This window comes from Callospermophilus lateralis, chromosome 14 (genome assembly GCF_048772815.1).
Source record: "Callospermophilus lateralis isolate mCalLat2 chromosome 14, mCalLat2.hap1, whole genome shotgun sequence".
In the NCBI taxonomy this organism is placed as follows: Eukaryota; Metazoa; Chordata; class Mammalia; order Rodentia; family Sciuridae; genus Callospermophilus; species Callospermophilus lateralis.
In genome coordinates this window covers 90,131,642-90,150,938 of record NC_135318.1, presented here as the reverse complement: position 1 = coordinate 90,150,938, position 19,297 = coordinate 90,131,642, and the positions used below count along the sequence as shown (strand labels likewise).

At 50.6% G+C, this 19,297-nt stretch overlaps 1 protein-coding gene across 1 annotated transcript; it reads left to right on the top strand.

Moving 5' to 3' along the window:
• The first annotated feature begins 1,200 nt into the window (after positions 1-1,200).
• On the top strand, positions 1,201-19,032 carry LOC143380061 (putative speedy protein E7). Its single transcript, XM_076832786.1, has 7 exons — positions 1,201-1,300; positions 16,235-16,336; positions 16,505-16,699; positions 17,811-17,869; positions 18,134-18,219; positions 18,698-18,872; positions 18,973-19,032. Exons 1-7 carry the CDS (start codon positions 1,201-1,203, stop codon positions 19,030-19,032), a joined length of 777 nt encoding a protein of 258 aa, XP_076688901.1.
• Positions 19,033-19,297: the final 265 nt, after the last annotated feature.

Sequence of the window (19,297 nt, the reverse complement as noted above, 5' to 3'; positions counted from 1 at the left end):
CAGCTATGTGAGGTGGGGGTCTATTATTCTGGGTTTAGGTGAGAAAACTGAGGCGCAGCATGGTTGGATCACCGGGTCTGACGGCTTTCTGACACACAGGGAACTGAGCCTCAGTCAGGGCTTGCTGGGAACTGTACCATCACTGGTCTCTATTTCATCCACGTTTGTCAAAGCAAACTCACCATTATATGGATAACCTAATAATTAGGAAGATCCTGCTTAAAAGTTCCCCAGCAGATGCGCAGCCCCAATGTCCCAGGCGCTGCTTCATCTCCTGGCTTTTCTCGGGGAATATGGGCAACTACCTTCTAGACCCCAGGCAGAAAGACGGGCGAGGGCTTCATCACCTGCCTTGGTCCAAATGCTGACAAGCATGTGTATGTGCTCAAACCAAATCTTACTATAGGAAGATTCGCCACCACTGAGGATATTCACCTTCAGAGCCCCTTCACAGAATTTTGAGTAATAATGGGACTGGTGTGAGGCAGAGCTGCCCTGTCCTCCTCCCAGAGGCAATGCTACTGAGGCAGGAGCCTGCTGTGCAGTAGCTGCATAGAGAGCCAGGGGACACCAGAGGAGAGCACAGGTGTCAGGAGGACCATCCGGCTCATTTCTGGGCTCCTTGCAGAGATTTTTGCCTGCAGTCCACGGCCTACCTATGGTGGAGATTTAAAAATCATACCCACATGCACTTATTTACACTTTGTACTGGGTAGAGCTCTCTGGTGCCATTTTCATATGAGATGCTACAGCTAAACCCTGTGGGCTGCAGGACGGGTCCTGCTACAGCCAGGAAGAGAGCAAGGGAGAGGGTTTGAGCCCTCTGCCCAAGGCAAGGCGGAATGGGGATGGAAATTCCATTTCCTGGCACATTCTCATACATATCACAGGGTATTAAGTCCCACATGAAAGAAAGAGAGAAGTTCAAGTCCACAGGAAATTGGAAGATAGGACTAATAAAAAGGTCTTATACCTAATCTCCCTCCTGACAATTTCCTTTGTGTTTGACTTTTAAAGAAATCTGGAGGTGGGGGGCTGGGAGTGGGAGGAAGGGGTGGCTTCAGGGGTACAAGAGGAGGGGAAGAAAGTGTGTGTAGGGAAAGGACAGAGAAAAGTGCCTCCTGCTTCTCCAGCCCAGGGATTTCCTTTCTGATTTGCAAAGCTGAAGGTGGCCTCTCAGAAAAGAGTCCTGGGATGGGCATGGAGTTGGAGGAGCTGGAGATGGAGGAGCTGGAGACGGCAGTCGGTGGAACCTACACAGCCCCACTTTGTGGTCCTCACGAGGAAACAGAACTCAGAGGTTAGGTCATGCTCCAGTCACCCCACCTGTGTGAAGCTTGTGAAGATCTCGGTCTCAAGGACAGCAGGACACCTGAAGGCATTCCACAGTGCAGGCCAGCTGCAGGTCTGGCTCCTTGGTCCCTTGTTGCCCAGGTGTCTCTGCTAATGCCAGCAGATGGCTTCCCTCTCAAGTCCTGAAAAATCAGCCGTCGCTGGTGCTGCTGGAATGTCAGGCAGAGCAGCGGGGAGACGTGGTGTCAGACTCCAGGGAGAGAGAAGGGTGGGCAGAAAAGCAGAGGGCAGAGGCCCCTGCCCGACAGCCCCTGGTTGGTATTGAGAAGTGGCAGGGGTGGAGTGCGAGGCTCTGGCAGGGGCAGGGGCAGAGTCTAGCAGATCTTTGGCGGGGCCTCGAGAGCACAGAGAATCCCAGAAGAGAAAGCGAACCAGCTGCACAGTCATCTGGAGACCATGCCAAGAATCGAGGGAAGCCCAGCTCCACCCTCGGCAGAGTTCCTGTTCATCCACCAAATGTTTATTGAAAGCCTACTATGTGCCAGCCCCGTGGGCTGGAGTGACAGAGCAGCGTGACATCCCACTCAGCTTCCAGAACAGTAGAGGATGCAGACAGTGAGCAAGTGGCCAGAGTAGAAAGTACCATAACCAAATGTGAGACAGTGTAGCTGCTGCAGAGCGTGCAAGGCAGCAGCCCAGGAGGCTTCCCTGGGGAGGTGAAATGTGTGGGTGCTACCCAGGTGACACAGGCAAGAGGAGCGCTCCAAGCAGAGCGAGGCATCTGCAGAAGCCCTGGGCACAGGGACTCTGCTCCTGGGCACTGAGGAGTCAGTCAGAGAGAGTAGGGATGGTGGCTGGCAGTGGCCTTCTCTATTAAAGATGTCACCTCGACCTCCAGCAAGGGGACTCACTGCACACACCATCAGATATGAGAGTTCTGAAGATTGCTCTGGCTCTGGGTGGAGAATGGCCTGGGGCGTGCATGACAAGATGAGGGAGACAAGTGGAAGTTCTACTTGGGTTACCCGGGGAAAGGTCACTACCCCTGGGATGGGCGGTGTAGCCCACAGGAGGGAGAACCGAGCAGCTCCAGAGTGTAGGAGCTAAGGGAGCCTGAGGGTGGGGTGGAGATGAGGAGGACGGGAGGACAGCGGCAGAGCAGCCCTGGGAGGCTGGTGGAGACTACCCTGCAAGCTGCACAGTCTTGGACAAATGCAGCGCAAGAGGTACGAGGCCACTCAGGAGCAGCCAGGGGCATGGAATTGGGTGTCCTCGGTGGGTGAGAAAGGATACACGGAGACAGAAACAGGAATGAAATTGAACAGGAAGAGAGTGTAGCCAGAGGACACAGACAGCCCCAAGGATGCCCCGTGTCATGGTCAGGAGGTGGAGAGAACCAGGAAAGAACGGGAGCTTGGTCCACATTCTGTTGCTGTAGCGAAATGCCTACAGTTTTGTGACTTATAAAAGAAAGAGGTTTCTTCAGCTCAGTTTTGGAGGCTGAAAGTCCAAATTCAGCAGCACCAACAATCTGGCCCCTGTGAGTGCCTCATGGCAGATGGCATCAGAATGGCGGGTACAGAGGGATGGCACGGATCACTGGACACCACAGGGAGGCAGAGAGCCAGAGCCAGGCCAACTCTTCTGTGATAACGTGCTCTCAGGGGAACTATCCCAGTCCCATGAGAGCGACATCAACCTCTACGGAAGGCACCAGAAAACTCCTCATTGGTGCTTCTCTTGCGTCTCATAGGGAGTTGCTCCCACCCCAGAGTCCCACCTTCTGAGTCCTCTGAGCATTTTCTTTTGGTGAATTGGTACTCGTATGAATCCTGAGTAGCTGTCCTTCATGTATGCATACACTACATGAGTGCCAGACACCACTCTATGCAGGCAGCAGACATCCACGAACGAAAGCAGACCCACACTGGGGAGCATGTACTCCACTCCATAAGTGGAGACAGAGCATGAACTTCAGCATGCTGGATGGCAGAGGGTGACAAGGGCCACAGGGAAGGAAAGACACAGTGGCCAAGGAAGATTCGGACGCCGGCGGGAAGGGGAAGCAGGTACAGCTCAACCTGACAGGCGGTCGGTGTTGGCCACACGGAGCACACAGGGCTCATTGGCAACTGGACCTCTCCTTCTCTCTCCACACAGGCAGAGTGAGTAGGAAGGTCCAGGGGCAGCCAGAAGATTCCACCCCAGGATGCATTAGGAGCCCAACCACAAAGCAGGGCATAAAACTCAGGTGAATGGGAAGCTCTCCAGATGCCAGCCTGACTTCAAGCCAGACGTGACCATGGAGAAACAAGAAGCCCACAGGGCAGGTCCCTATAGGCCAGGCTGTGGGGCCTGAGGGCAAACCCACAGTGGCACCCAGCCTGGGGACAGACCTGCCAGCCAGGCCGGGTAGGCAGCAGCAGAAGCAGCCTCTGACCACAGGCAAGCAAGTGACGAAGGAAGAGGGACAGCTGCTCACCGCCAAGGTGGCACCTTGGCCTGGAACAGAAAAGGAAAAACCCCATGGGTTCCAATTCTCTTTCTGGAAATTTCTCATGGATACAAAAAGGGAGATTCAGCTTCCAAGGAGAACCCTGCTCCTGTGAACGAACTTGTGTCTCCCGACCATGTCGGTCCCTCCCTGGCCATCAAGCTGCCCTCACAGGGCCTGCGGGGCAGCAGGGGAAGACAAGAGGAGAGACGGTGGCTGAGGAGATGGTATAGGGGAAGAAGCATGAAGCGCAGAGTGCAGAGAAGGAAGCAGCCTTCTGAGTCGGGGTCTGGGTCTGCTGAGTCACCATCTGGGCCCCTCCTCCAGGCCCCATGATGTGTGCCAAGGGACAGGAACCCAGGCAGAAGGGCTTCTTGTGGGGGAGAAGGGTGGACAGGCAAACCCTGGTCAAGAGATGGGACTGCAGGTGGCACCAGGGTCCTTTGGGCTGACGTCCTGGGACCCTACAGGACAGTGTGAGTTCTCTCTCCTTTTCGGAGCAGCCACCAGCTTCCCTGCCCAGCTGCAGGACCCTTGCCTCAGGTCCTCACATCCACAGAGACAGCAGGGTAGGTGGGGGCTGCTGTCGCTTCCTCCCCCACTCTCTCAGGCCACTGAAAGGTCACATTCGGCCCTTTCCACATGTGAAATCACACATCGCCCACTGGCTCCATGGTCAGGTTATGGGGATGAGAACAGCGGCCTGCACCCCAGCTTGGGCATCTCACTGCCTGCAGTCCCTCGTGGCCTATTCCTGGTTCCTCCCAGGAAGAGGCATGGTCCCCTCACAGACCCTGATGTGTGCTCTGGGCCACCTCCTCCACCCTCACCTCCCACCTTCCCTTCATTCCCCACTCACCACAGAATCTGAGCGCCCCCATGCCCCATCCTGTGTCTGCACCAGCCTGCGTTATCTGAACGCCTGCCATGGTGCCAGCCGCTCCTGCTCCTCTCCACCAATGTGCCGTCCCTTCCTGGGCATCACCAGAGACCCTAGCACAGAACCACGATTCGCCCCTTGTTTGCCTGTCGTGTTTGTTTTTGTTTGTCCTGCTGTTAAAAGAACTTAGCAGGCAGGCACTGAACTCAACTCGTGCACGTAAACCCAGGCACTTAACTGATCACGAAGAAAATCAACAGGAAAATAATAAGAAAATGGAAACTGATCCGATTTCTTGAGCAAGGGTTTTCTCCCTTTAAACAAACAGAGGGCCAAATAGGGAGAGCCGACCTCCAGCCATGTCGGGGCTCAGCAGCAGCCAAGGAGAAAGCAATTCCCATTTTACAGCAATGCCCTGGCCAGAGCATTTAGCAGCCACTCTGTGGTCCCATGCGCGGACCTGTGGTGTGCAGAGCCCCTGATGCTGTTTCTGCAGAGACACTGGTTTCACGGCCCATACATGGAGATTGGGGCTCAAGCACAGCCCACTCTCCCCTTGGGCATCATTGTATTAGGGTTCTCTAGAGGCCAGAGTCAACAGGGGGAATATGCAGGTGTGATTTTAAGGGGGTTTTATTACGTGGACTCACAACCAGAAGCTGGGAGTCACACGCCGGAGGAACCAAGAGCTGCTTGGTCCAAGAAGCTGGAGCCTCAGAACAAGAGGGAGCAACGACCCCCAGTCCCAGGTGGAGGCCCGGGAACTCCCTGGAGAGTCGCCCTGATCGGTCTGCTCTGGAAGAGGGAAGGAGCTGGAGTCTGAGGTCCTTAGGTGACCACAGCAGCAGTCAGCACCCATTCCAGAGACTGGAGCTGGCGTCTACTGCCACTGCCTTGTTCCTCCACCCTTTGTTCCGTCCAGGCACCCACTGGTCATCAAACTGCACTGCCTGCATTTAGGCTGTGTCTCCACCTCAGTGTTAAACACCCTCACTGCCACAGCCAGAAGCTCTTAACCTTGGGCATCTCTTAGTCCAATCACGTTGACAATTCACATTAACCATCACAATCACCTACCCAACAAGCCCACAGATGTGACCACAGACCACTGGCAGGAGCTGAAAATGCCTCCCACCTCCCTGGAGAGGAACAGCCCGATGTGGACGAGCCTCCACACAGGTGTTCGAGCTTTTAATCAACTGCTCTGTGCACATGGCTCATCCTGTGCAATTAGGACATTTTCAATTCCTCATGCTTAGGCAACTGTTAACTCCTTCAAAACACTCTTCTATGCATTTTGAAGGTGGTTCCTCAAAATCCCATGGAACAGCTAGGCACCTGGCTTATTTTGCATTACACATAAATAATATTCCCATATGTAATCACTTTATTTGGTGACATTGTCACAATTGTAAAGTAAAACTCCCTAAGCACATAAATCCTGTGAATCAATTTACACTATCCACTGTCCAGGAAGTTTCTTCACAGTATCAAGGACGTCCACTGGCTGCCAATCAGACCTGTCCCCTCCAGGGGGCACTCCAAGCCAACCCCAGCCTGTCCCCAGCAGCCTTGCATCTAATAGCCTTGGTTGGTGAAGGCCTTGCAGGTAAGATGCACATCAGCCAGGCCTCCCTAAACCTTGTGGGGAAGGGAGGCCACTCCCTTATGGATAAGGAAATGGGATTTAGCGGTGCTGGCAGGGAACCAAGGATTCCTGAATTCCTAGTGCCAAAGTGTTATTATAATGACATCCTGGAGGAAGGCTGCATGTTGAATGCATTTAGGCTGTGTCTCCACCTCAGTGTGAAACACCCTATGTGTTCTCCAGTCCTCAAAGTGCTTCTTCCATGATGGTAGATCTATAAGTGTCTCAGATCTATAAGTAGAGAAGGGCAGGAGGCCTTGGCTATACCACTGCTGTGTTCCTTCCCTGGCCAGGACATCCAGAAGGACTACAGAGGATCCCAGAAAAAGAAAGGGCTATGGGCCTAGAGATCCTCAGGCAGCTTGCTTGCTGAGGGCATTTCTAGGCCTCCTTGGAGGAAGAGGAAACTACTATTGCCAAGGGAAAGAGTCAAGGATCAAGGGAGTCTGTGTAAATCAGCTTGTCGTCACTGTGACAGAACGCCTGAGATAATCTAATTATAAGGTTTGTTTTGGCTCACAGTTTCAGAGGTTTCAGTCCATGGTTGCTTGGCCCTGTTTCGTTGGGCCTGTGACGGCACAGCACATCAAGGCAGGAGTGTAGGGAAGATGAGTTCTGCTCACCTCATGGCAGCTGGAAAACAAAGAGAGATGTAAAGAAATAAATAAAGGGAGACACAGAGACAAGGTGCAAAGGCAGGGAAGGTGGCAGAGTGGCCCTTTGTCCAAGCAGCCATGTTTATTTATACCAATAGGTTCCATTACGTCATTGGTACCATAACCACATTATTGTTTAGAGTATTCTGCAGTTACATTTCACAGTTACAATATGCAGTGTCAGGAGCTTTGTGTAGCTCTCAAGAAGGTCCACTGTCTGAAGTTACTGTTAGGAGCACTGGAGCTTGGGGAACCATGGTAGTTACCAAGCAAGCAAGTTCCTTTAACCCAGAAGCTATGTGCCTAAGACTAAGGTTGATGCTGATAAGACTCTAGCATGGAGGGTATTGCCATAGCAACCGGGCATCCTATGCCTTTGCACAGAAACTGCACCAAGCATGCCACAGCCCTGAAGCAATCAGGGACCCCAATCCCAAACACAGAACCCCTACAGACAGAGGAAAAAGGGCCAGGCTCCCAATGTCCCCTTTGAGAGCACACCGCTGGTGACCCCTTCCTTCCATGAGGCCCATGCTCACTACCTTCCAATAGCAGCTGGGAACTAGAGACCAAGATTTCAACACATGGATCTTTAGGGACACTCAAATCCCAACTATAACACTCTCTGGCCCAGACTCTCCCCATCACCCCAGACTCTCCCCACCACCCCAGACTGCCATGCCACCTCACAAACCCACGGCCCCCAGTGAGCCTCGCCTCCCTGTGCCTCTGCAAGTCCCTCCCCATGGTTCTAGACCTGGCCATGTTCTTCTTTTTCCATCCACTTACTTTTAACTCACCTGTGTCTTTGTATTTAAAGTGGGTTTTCTGTAAACAGCGTACAGCAGCTAGGCTGGCAATCTCCACCTTGAACTTACATCCAGCCACTGAATGTGGAACGTGGACAACGTGGTGGCCCACCCCCAGCCTCTTGGGCTACAGCGAGTGACTCTGGACTTGGCCTTTGCTGAGGTGTGGGAGTCATCGAACGGCTCAGGTTCCCCAGAACCCGGCAGCACGGGAATGCACAGGCTGCGGCAGGCAGACTGCCGACCAGCCCTGCTCGGTCACCTTCCCAACAACGCTGCAGGGACAGACAGGGAGAGAGCTGTTGGGCTGAGGGGCAAATCCTTGCATTTGGACTTTCCAGACCCTAATGTCGCCCTAGCCCAGGCTGCTCCTTCTCCGCTCACACAGCGTCCTGTCTGTGGGCAGCGGCCGCACTTGCCCCAGAGTCCCAGGCTCACTGCTCACCTGCAGAGGGCGTGTCCTCCACAACTGTTCATCAGAGCTTCTCACACCCACCAATCTCCGAGATCCCCAAGAAACGGCACGGCTTTTACTCTAAAGCTTTGCCACTGTAACCGTCACTGAGGAAAGGACTCACGTCTTTAGGCTACCTGCTAACCAGAGCAGCCCACCCCTTTGCTTATTCCACAGATACTTGTGCTTCTCTTACATACAGCCAAGCCCAACTGAACGGTTCAGAATGTAGGAAAGTTAAGTACATCTCATCCTGAACCAACTTTTGGCCATCTGCAGTCGGATGTGATGACTGTGCATGTTTTAGAAATTGAATCTGAAAACATTCATATCACCTCCAAGACCTCCTTATCATTCATCCTCTAACTTCAGAGAAAATCTGTGCATTGTACCTAGGAATCATGTCTCCTTTGCACTAAAATATATATGAATTTCTAAGCTGTCTAGGCAGATATTTTGCAAGTCATGGCAAAGTCCCCAAAGCTCATTCATTTCTTTGCATCTCAGTTTCTACAAATAAAACCATTTGCTATTGAAGTGAGGTGATAACATCTCACTAATATAGGGTCACCTCATCTTGCTGACCCAGCAGGTGGATCTCATAGTTTACCTTGAGAGATTTGAAAGTACCTGGCACAACATAAGTGTCTCATAACTCTAGGGTTTAATTCTGATTTTCTCCAAATAGTCACAAAAGCTTTCTAATTCACAGATACTTCTCTCACCCTTGGCACACAACAGAGACCTCAAGACCAAAGTCTGCATGAAATGTGGACCTTCCTAAAAGACACCTTCTCTCTACTGGTAGGAGAAGGGCACCAGGGGGTCTGGGGAGAAGCTGCCCTTCAGCATCATTGTACAGAGCAGGGCTCAGTGGATGCAGCCCACGACTGCAGAGGAAATAGCTGTCCCCATGGCATCAGGGCCCATTGGGGAGCAACTGGGCCTGCAGAAGTCAGGTGTCCTGTCAACTCCAGAGGGGGACCAAACTGCATGTCACTCAGCCAAAGCAACAGCACAGGGAGAAAGAGCCACTAGCCCCATGCAATTGAGAGGACAAGATGCTCTGTGAGCCAGGGCCATGGAGCAGAAACCAAGTTGGGCTTCCATTTTGTCCAGGTTTGACCAGGGAAGGAAGGAGGGAAGCCTAGAGGGATGGAAGTGTGACACAGCTCCATTCTCTCCTCTCCCCAACCCCCTTTTTGTTATTGTTGTAACCTTTTCATTTTGAAACCACTGTAAATTGACATGTAGTTAGTTTTAGGAGATGCAGAGAAGTCCCTCATGCTCTTCCCCAGTGGTAATGACCCACTAATGCACATTGACCCCAGCAGGAGAGGTATGACCCAAGTCTGAGCCCCAACCCTGCCTCTGATCAGACCGTTCATGTCATTTATATTTCACCACTTTTACATGCACTTTGTGTGGGGGGTGGGGGACCCACGCAGTTTTATTACATGTGGCATGACATGACCACCAGACGACACACGACATGTCTGTCACCAGGACTCCCATGCTCTCTTGCAGCCACAGGTCCTCCCTCCCAGCCCTTCCCCCCGAACTGGCAACTACTAATCTGCTCTTCCTCTGCGTGGTTTCCCACTTTATTAAAGCTGCCTAAGTGGAGTCATGCAGTGTTGAACCCTCGATTCTGATTTACGGAGCTGAGTGCCTTGAGGTCCACCCAAAACATGGTTTTGGTTTTTAATTGCAGAACCATATTCCATGCTTTCCTTCAAAAGAAAAGAAAAGTGCCATATCCTCTGAATGTTGCCATGTACCTCTACTCTCACCATTGCTGGGAATAACAGCACACACTGGAGGGGAAAGAAAGCAGGCGTGAAGCTGCCACACATTCTCCGTTTGCATTTTTCTTCCTGATTTGCTGATGCTTATTTTTAATTCAATTAATAGTTTTTTTAATTTTTATTTTCAGGGCAATCTCTTCCTCTGTTGAATGAAGTTTAAACAATGGCTAAATGGAAAAGATTTCTTCCTGACTCTTCTGGTCACTGGCAAGATGGAGTAAATGAACTTCTGTCAGTCTGTCCCTCACACAAGAAACACAAAAGTGGACAGAAACCTTAATAAGAACCAGGACATGAGAGATGACACACTCCTAAGTCCTCTTGTCCCCAGTCCAGACTCGGTGCTGGAGAAGCCAGCAACCTGGAAATTATGCCAACAAGTAACACAGAAAAGCCCCCAGAGGAGCTGCTGTGGCTGGCCAGGTCAGGAAAGGCCAGTATAGCCAGGCAGAAAACTTTCATCTGTGACCTTGTCTGATGATCACCCCAGCCAACCAAACACCAGGAAAGGGAAAGGTGGCCGCAGCACAGAGGCTGGGTGGAGAAGGGGGGCTCCCATCCCGCTGGTTTAACATGGCACCCTTACTGCCCAGCCTCCCCTGGGTGATGTTAGACAAGGCAAGTGAGATACAGGAGCTCATCCGTGCCCAGCCTCTGCAGGAAGGGTGGATGCTGCATGGAGACCCTGGGGCCCAGCCCCCACCAGCAGCAAGGAGGTATCCCCTCACAGTCAGTGTGACAGAGCCAAATGGAGCAGATGGACTCCCACTCTGGCTTGGCCAGAACAAGACAAGGCCCTCCTTCTGCTGATAGTGTCAGAGAACATCTGCTAAGACAGAAGATCTTCAGAGAGCAATTAAGAACACGCCTGAAACAAGTGAAAGAAGCACTCAAAATAACCAGATAAAACTCATCAGAGGAACAGGCTTCAAGAACAAAAGAGATGAAGGGCTGTACCTGGTTACACACACCTGTAATCCTAGTGACTCGGAAGGCTGAGACAGGAGGATGGTGAGTTCAAAGCCAGCCTCAACAATGCAAGGCCCTAAGAAACTCAGTGAGACCCTGTCTCTAAATAAAATACAAAATAGGACTGGGGATGTGGCTCAGTGGTCCAGTGCCCCTGAGTTCAATACCTGGAACCAAAAAGAAAAAAGAGAGAGAGATAAAGAGAGCTATAAATACCACCACTTCTCATAATAGAAAAACCTTAGAAGCCATACAATATCTATGTCCAAAAGAGATAAATGATAGAGTGAAACAAAAGAACAGGGACTGCAGTAAAAATGAAAGACAGCAGCATATTGGACATCAGTAACAGAATATTGGGTAAATAATGCAACTCTCAAAAAGTACACATTGTTTCATGTTCCTCAAATATCTGGAATTAAAGAACCTACATCCAGGATACCGTCTGAGCATGCACAGATATATCATACGACAACAGGATTCAGAAGCCCAGCCAAAGCCCATTTTGTTTTCCAGGGCCCTCTGCAAGGGTTTGCATGTTGACGCACTGTTAATAATAATAAGGTTAAGATTGATCAATATTTTTGTGCTTCACATTCTAAAATTAAATTAAATTTTCTGCAGATACTTTTTTGTTTGTTTTTGGCTCTAGGGGTTGAACCCAGATATACTTAACCACTGAACCCCATTCCCAACCCTTTTTGTATTTTATTTAGAGACAGGTATCACTGAGGTGCTTAGTGCCTTGCCTTTGCTGAGGCTGGCTTTGAACTTGCCATCCTCCTGCCTAAGCCTTCTAAGCCTCTGGGATTACAGGTGTGCATCACCACACCTGGCTGCAGATACTATTTTAACTCAACAGATTTTTAAAAATTTAATCATACAGAGTATTTTTAGACCAGAATGGATGCGTCAATTCTCAATGAAATATTAACAAATCAAATCCAGCAATATATAAAAAGAATTATACACCATGACTCAAGAAGAATTTATTCCAGAAATGCAAGTCTTGTTCCACATTTAAAAATCAATACCTGCAACTCACAGTATCAGTGGTAGTGCACTCACCTAGCACTCACCTGGGTTCTATCCTCAGCACCACATAAAAATAAATAAATAAAATAAAGACATTATGTCCAACTACAACTAAAAAAATATATATTTTTTAAAAAATTCCAAGTAATCTGTACAAAAATTCCTAGAACTAGAAAGTAAATTCAGCAAGTTTATAGCACAAAAATCAACAGCAGTTTTCTGTTAACAGTAAAAATATGGAAACCGAAATTTAACAATAATACCATTTATAATTGCTTCAAAGAAAATGAAAATATTAGGTAAAATCAAACAAAACATACAGGTCGTCTATGTTCTAAACTACAGAATGCTAATAAAAGAAACTGAAGGCCTAAATAGATGGAGAGGCATACCATATTCACAAACTGAATATGATGTTGATACTCAACATTTACTATATCGAATGTCACACAGTAAAGACGTCAGTTCTTTCCAAACTGACCTAAAGACTTAATGAAATTCCTGTCAAAATCCAAGCAAAGATTGTTATAGATATAAATGTTTATTTTTGAATTTATATAGAAAGGCTCAGGACCTAAATAACCTAAACAATTTTGAAAAAGAAGAAAATGAGGGGAATAGATCTACTCTATACTCAGCATAATACACCATGTGGTATTAGCAGAGGGGTAGTCACAGAACGTAGTTAGCAGAACATAACACAGAACCCAGAAATAGAAAAACAACATTCAACAAAGGCACAAAAGCAATCCAACCAAACAAAAACCCCTTTTAATAAACGATGGTGGAGCAATGTCCCATTAACAAATAAAATGAAACTCAACCTAAACTTCGCACCTCACATCTCACACGAACTTCACACATTCAAGTCAAAGCTGATTATAGACTTAAGTGTAAATTTAAAACTATACATTTTTTAGAAAATAAAATATAGGATAAATCTATCAACCTAAGTCTTGGTGACAAGTTCTTAGACTTAATACCAAAGACCTGTTCCAAACAAGGAGAAAATGATAACTAAGCTGTTTTTAATTTAAACATTGTTTAAATACTAACAAAATTTAAACATTTGGCTTTGTGAAAGACTTTGGAAGAGAAAAAAATATAAAGGCTAACAGAAAATATTTGTAAACCACATATCTGACAGAGGACTTGCAACTAGAATATATAAAGAGCTCTCAAAAGTCAAAAGAAGGAAAATTTTTCAATTTAAAAAGATATAAACAGACACTTCACCAAAATGACACACAGATGACAAAAAAAAAAACATGAAAAGGTACTCAACCGCATTAACTTAGGGAAATGCTGATCAAACCACAGAGACGTGTGGCTAAAATAGCGGTCACATAAGCACTACCCATCACAAACTTGTGGGCATGTGAGATGGGAGGGTGCTCTAGAACACAGACACTAGGTTCTTACAAAACCAAACGTGCTCAGGTGTGGTTTAATCTGGAAGGTCCTCCCAAGGCCCCTGTGTTAAAGGTTTGGTCCCCAGTGCTGGTGCTATTGGGAAGTGGTGGAACTTTTAAGACGTAGAACTATTGCAGGTCTTGGGTCACTGGGAGCATGTCCTTGAAAGGAATTAGGGTCTTTTCCTCTCTTTTTTGCTTCCTGGCCAAGCAGCTTACTGTGCCATATGCTCCCTGTCAAGATATGCTGCCTCACCCCAACAATAGGGCCAGTAAAACATAAACTAAAACCTCCAAAACTGTGAACCAAAATTAAACCTTTTATTTATTTATTTATTTAGATGCTTAGGATTGAACCCAGGACCTCATACATGATAGGCAAGTTAGGCAAGTGCTCTATCACTTAGCCACACCCACAACTGCCTTTCTTCTTTTTAAATTGATAGCCTCAGGTATTTTGTTACAGTAACAGAAAGTTGACTAACTCATGTAGTTACCACCCTGGAGTGCTGCTTAGCTGTAAAAAGGAATTGACTGTTGATTCAGGCAACTTGGAAGGATTCATGGAAAATAGTGCCTGGTTCCAGTTATATACTTTATATATATAATTTTTTATGTGTGTGGTGCTGGGGATTGACCCTAGGCACTCTACCAACTGAGCTATATCCCCAATCCCCGGCCCCAATTATATAATATTCTTGAAATAACAAAATTATGGAGTTGAATAAGAGATTGGTGGTTGCCAGGGACTGGGGAGAAGGGAATGCTATAAAAGGGAAGCATGAAGGATCCTCATAATAGAACTATGTGATCCCGATGGAGGTCACACAAGTGTGCACAGGAGGTAAAGCTGCACAGAACTGAGTACACAATCATAAGCAACTGCATTTAAATCTGGTGAAATCTGAATGAGGTTGGTGGATTGTACTAATCTCAATTTTCTGTGGTGAGATTCCACTATGGGTCTGCAAGTTGTTACCATTAGGGAAAATTTGGTGAAGTAGAGTCAGGATCTCTGTGAATTTTAGTTGCTTGTGACTCTTTATCTCAGGACAAGGACAATATAAAAGTTTAAACTTTTTTCATTTTAATATGATAATAGTTGAACACAATAAAAAACAACTTTTTATTACAGATGAGGGATCAGTCCACTCTCAATGTGGGGCTGTCTCAGTCCCCTGATGTGTGGACGTATCCTTTCACCTGGAACCATGAATGGACTTGAACACAGGACAAGGCCTTAAATGGAAGTGGAGCTGGGATGTCAGGAGGTGACCCCAGTGTCCAGACCAGGACATGCCATTCCCTGGAGGTCTGTGGGCTTCTCCTGTGTGCGCAGCTCCTGGTAGAATGCATGAGGTCATCAGTGGTCAGGACAAGGGTTCCGGAATCTTGGAAGCCACTGGATCCTGAACGCTTGGCTACGGCCAGTGCTCTTTCCACACTGTCTGGTGAGCATGGACTCAGCCCTGGGCCTTGGTCTGGAGAGAGCGTGACCTTGCTCTCACAGGGAGGGTGTCACTCTTCCTCTTCTGGGCGGTCCCTGTCCTGAGCTGTGCTCCTCTGAGGCATCCCAGGGAAAGAGGGGGCATGGCTCTGAACGTCAGAACACAGTAGGCCTCAATTCAGGAGGGAGAGAGAACAGTGGGCAGAAGGAGAGCCAAGTGAAGGTGGAGGAAGGAGGCCCAGAGGATCTTGGCCACCATGGCAGCCTCGAGGGCCTCGGGAGCTTGGCACGGTGGCAGGGGCCACTCTGGCATCATTTGGAGCCAGCCTCAATTGCCTGTGAACTGGCGGTTGTTTCCAAGGACTTGTACATAGAGCTGGTGACAAAGGAAACAAGTATGTGTGTCACCCAGCTTGACCCTATGGGAACACGCCTGGCGCTCACTGTCACTCTTCGCTTCAGCTGAGACGTGAGTGCTCATGGCAGATCCCAAGAGCTCTGGTCATGGTCAAGGGACAAACCCAGATAAATTGAGTCACGGTCCCTCATCCACAAATCAGGTGAATTGTAACAGTTGCCTCACACTTTATAAGGATTAAACAAGGTATTTCTTAGTGCACGGATCAGCATCTAAAGTTTAACAAGTAATCAATAATTGTTAGCTACCATTACTGCAATTTAAATGATTATTGTCTCCCAAGAAGCAGGTCAAGCAGAAGGAAGATTCTGGTTGGAATCAGACAGGGTCCCTTACATGCTTCTGTCCCAAGAGAAGACAGGGTTCCTGTGAGGTCCACACCAGCTGCCTCAGAGCTCCAAACCAAAAGAACCACAGGAAGGGTCAGAAGCTCAGCGGTCATGGATGGGGAGGCAGGTGTGTGTGCCCAGTGGCCCCTTTGTCCCTGGTCTCTGGATGGATGAATGACAGACACCTTGGCCCCAGCCTGGTGGGGCTTCTCTTGACTCACTTCTCTTGACTCGCCTGAGCCAGGCTCTGCAAGGGCATGGCAAGGGGGCGTCAGGGTGAACCAGGTGGTCACTTTCTGTTGGCTTTTGTAGCTCTGAGAGACGAATGATGGGATAACTGGTTTGTCTCCACAGAGGTGTCACCCAGGCCGAATGGCCCCCAGGATGAGGCCCCAGAGTGCAACCCTGGCCTGCTGACAAAAGGTGAACAACTAACTCCTGCTCTTATAGAGAAAGGTAAAGGGGATGGTGGGCATTCCTGCCTTATGCTGCTAGGTGTCACCTGCAAGTTCCTTAAGGCAGGTGACAGGCAGGAGCCCAGGAGTGTCCCTCCCACAGTCACAGGGTGCCCTCTCCCTGCAGCCCCGCAGAACAGCAGCCCTCTGGCCTCTTCGGCAGCTGTTCCTGAGCAGAGAAGCAGGAGGAAGAAGGGCCAGAAGAAGAAGCGGGCGAATGCCAAGGCAGGTACGTCCCTGGTGGACCCTCAAGCGTCCTTGACCTTTGGAAGGGCCAGTGAGCACTTGGCACCTGTCCTCCCAGGCAGGTGTTATCTTTGGGGTCAGGGGCCCGGGAGGGTGGGTGCAAGAGCTCCAGGGGCCGCAGCCCTGCTCACCCGGGGCCTGTGTTCCCCAGCCACCCAGGAGGGCAGCTCTGCCGCCTCCACAGCAGCCTCCTCAGAAGCCATCTCCCAGCTGAAGCTCTGGAGGAGGAGGGAACAGAAGAACATATGGACTGTCGACCACATTCAGGGGACAAAACTGAGGATGAACAAGAGGAGAAGGCCTAGTTACCGCCCTGAGGACCAGGAAGCCTTCTACCGACTTCTGGGTGGGTTCTCAGCTGGTGACGTGCTCAGGGTCCTTTGAAACTAAGAGTTGTAGAGAACTGGGGCCGGCCTCCCTCCTGGAGTGCAGGTGGCACTGACATAGAGTGCCTGGTCCTGTGGAGCTGTGAGGGCGCTTCTTCCTGAGCCACAGTCCTGGGGGGCAGGAGAAGGGGTTGCAGATTGGAGAGCCGTCCCTTGCTGGCTCAGAGACCCACTGCTCAACTGCACCAGTCAGGACAGAGTGGAGGACACAGAAAACAAACACCACCCGCAGAAGCAGGGATCTCGGCAGTAGCCATAAGGAAGATGTTAAGAAATGGGGGTGGAAGGGAGTAGGGGACTGTCAGGAAGCAGGAGGTTCAAGAAGGGCCACTTGAGAAGATGACATCGGGCCCAGAAGCAGACCCAGTGTGGCGGCTTGGGGACAACACCAAGGTCACACTGTCCCACGCAGCATCCACTAGCCACAAGAGTTAAGCTTTCCAAATTCAGCTCTTCAGCCTCGCAAGCCACTGGACTTCACAGGTGTGGGCATCCTCACCATCACAGGGCTCTGGGCACAGGGCTCTTCCGAGGGCAGGGGATGGGAGAATGCACCCCTGTGCAAGTGTCCCTGTCCTGGGCCAGGGGAAGGGTACACAGGGCCTGGTGCTCTCAGGGGAAAGCTCTAGCCACAGGAGCCCAGGGAGGGGGCAGCTCACTGCTGCAGGGAAGGAGGCCCAGCAGGCAGGGGCTGCGGCCTCTATCTTACAGTGCTCGGGGCAGGGCAGCGCAGCACCGTCACACGTGACAAAGTATCAGGGCGAGGTGTCACAGAGTCGAAGACATGTCCAAGCTTTCAGGTGGAGGTGCTGTTAAGCTTTGAGAACCAGGTCAAATCTCTTCTGCCCTCATGCCCCCACTGAGGGTTCAGCAATAGTGCCACATTCACGCCCCTGCTGCCTCCAGCGGGCCAGGGGAGGCACGCGCATGCTGAGGCCAGCCCTTCCTAGGGCAGGGTGGCTGCTGTCCTCCTGGAGCTGCTCACTTGGAGAGCTCCTCTATAGGTCCACACACAGGGGTTCCCCCATGTACACTCGTCTCCAGATGGCTGCTGTCTGCTTCCCTCTGCAGAGGATCCCGTTATCCAGAGCTTCCTGGAAGCCGACATTTTCCTCAAAGTGTCTGACAAGGTACCTGCAGACCCCAAGTGAGGGGCAGAGGGTCCTCAGGGTCCCACCCCCATGGGGCTGCCGGGGAGGCGTCTTGAGTCATTCCAGGAAAAGGCCTGCAGGGGTCTGCTCTCAAGGCCAGAAAAAAGAAGGGGCACACTGCCATTCTGCCCTGCCCCTCGGCTCATGTCCACATGAGCTCCCCAGCCAGGCTCTCCCGGGTGTCTTGGCCTTCAGATGGGGAGGCAGGGCACACTCAGGCCACCTTCCCTGTGTCCCCCACAGTACCTGCTGTCCATGGTGGTGGAGTACTTCGGCCGTGTTGGGCTTCCTGGACACCTCTACAATAGGGTCCACTTCTTCCTGGCTCTGTAAGCAACTCCTCAGGGCAGTGCTCCATCTGCCCAAGTCCCCGAATGGCATGTCTCCTGTCGCCCCCATCAGCAAGGCTCAGTCATTTCACATGCCCAGTTGGGGCTGTTCTTGACCACAAAGTGGTTGAGACCTCCAGGAGTCAGGTGGTCATGGGAGAAGGGAAGAGGCCCTGAGACGGTGAAAATAGCCCGAAAGCACCACCAGCTGCCCAGAGACTGAGGGAGGAAGCCCCTGAGAAACAAGGGGAAGCTAGAACAGGGTCCTCAACTGAGCACAGCACAGGCCCCAGGCTCGGAGTCAAGGGTGCCCTGGGCCCAGCAGATCCAGGTCACCCTGCAGAGAAGGCCTCCCCAGACCCTATCTCCTGGATAGGTGGTTGTCTCCTGGTCAGCTCCATTGTGACCTCTCCCGCCTGTCCTTCTGAGGCAGGGAGTTGTGGTTAGGGACAGGCAAGCTTCCATTTTCCCATGGCAGCTACATCGCCTCCGACATGGAGGAGGACAACCCTACTCCCAAGCGCAGCATCTTCCAGTTCCTGCTGGGCAAGGAGCACTGGCCCGACCTCTACAAGGAGTTCCTGAAGCTCAAGGTGGAATTCTTCCATGCCATGGGGCACCGAGCCTGGGTCACCCCAGAGCTGTGTGAGGAGGTCTGTGGGGATTGACAACCAGGGAGGCTGGGAGACAGGAGGCAACCTGGAGATGTGTGGGCAGCCGTCCTCCGGGCTCACCTCTGCGTTTCCCTTTCAGATCCAGGCCCAGAATCCACACCACTGGGTCTGGAGCAGGGTGCGCCAGTGCGCCCCCTAGGTTCCCAGGGCCTGGGAACAACAGGCAGGGCCGTGGAGCAGGGGCTGCAGATGGTCCAGGTGAGAGTGGGTCCTAGCTGGGGCCCCTGCAGGGTGGGCCAGTCCCCACCCCCTGCCGTGTCCCTAAGGCCACTTCTGAGGCTGGGCTGGCAGGAGCGGAGGCTTTGCTGCAATCTGTCCCTGAATTTCTTTCCACATGTGAGGATAGTGAGGGCTCTGAGAACGCCTGTGGTAAAGAAAAGGTTTATATCAAAGTTCTGTGATTC

What these genes read in the sequence shown, in the direction of transcription:
- LOC143380061 (XM_076832786.1), top strand. Translation starts at nt 1,201, where the DNA reads ATGGAGTTGGAGGAGCTGGAGATGGAGGAGCTGGAGACGGCAGTCGGT. An exon ending in GCGGGCGAATGCCAAGGCAG is followed by an intron (nt 16,337 to 16,504) that starts GTACGTCCCTGG and finishes TGTGTTCCCCAG; the next exon opens with CCACCCAGGAGGGCAGCTCT. An exon ending in AGCCTTCTACCGACTTCTGG is followed by an intron (nt 16,700 to 17,810) that starts GTGGGTTCTCAG and finishes TTCCCTCTGCAG; the next exon opens with AGGATCCCGTTATCCAGAGC.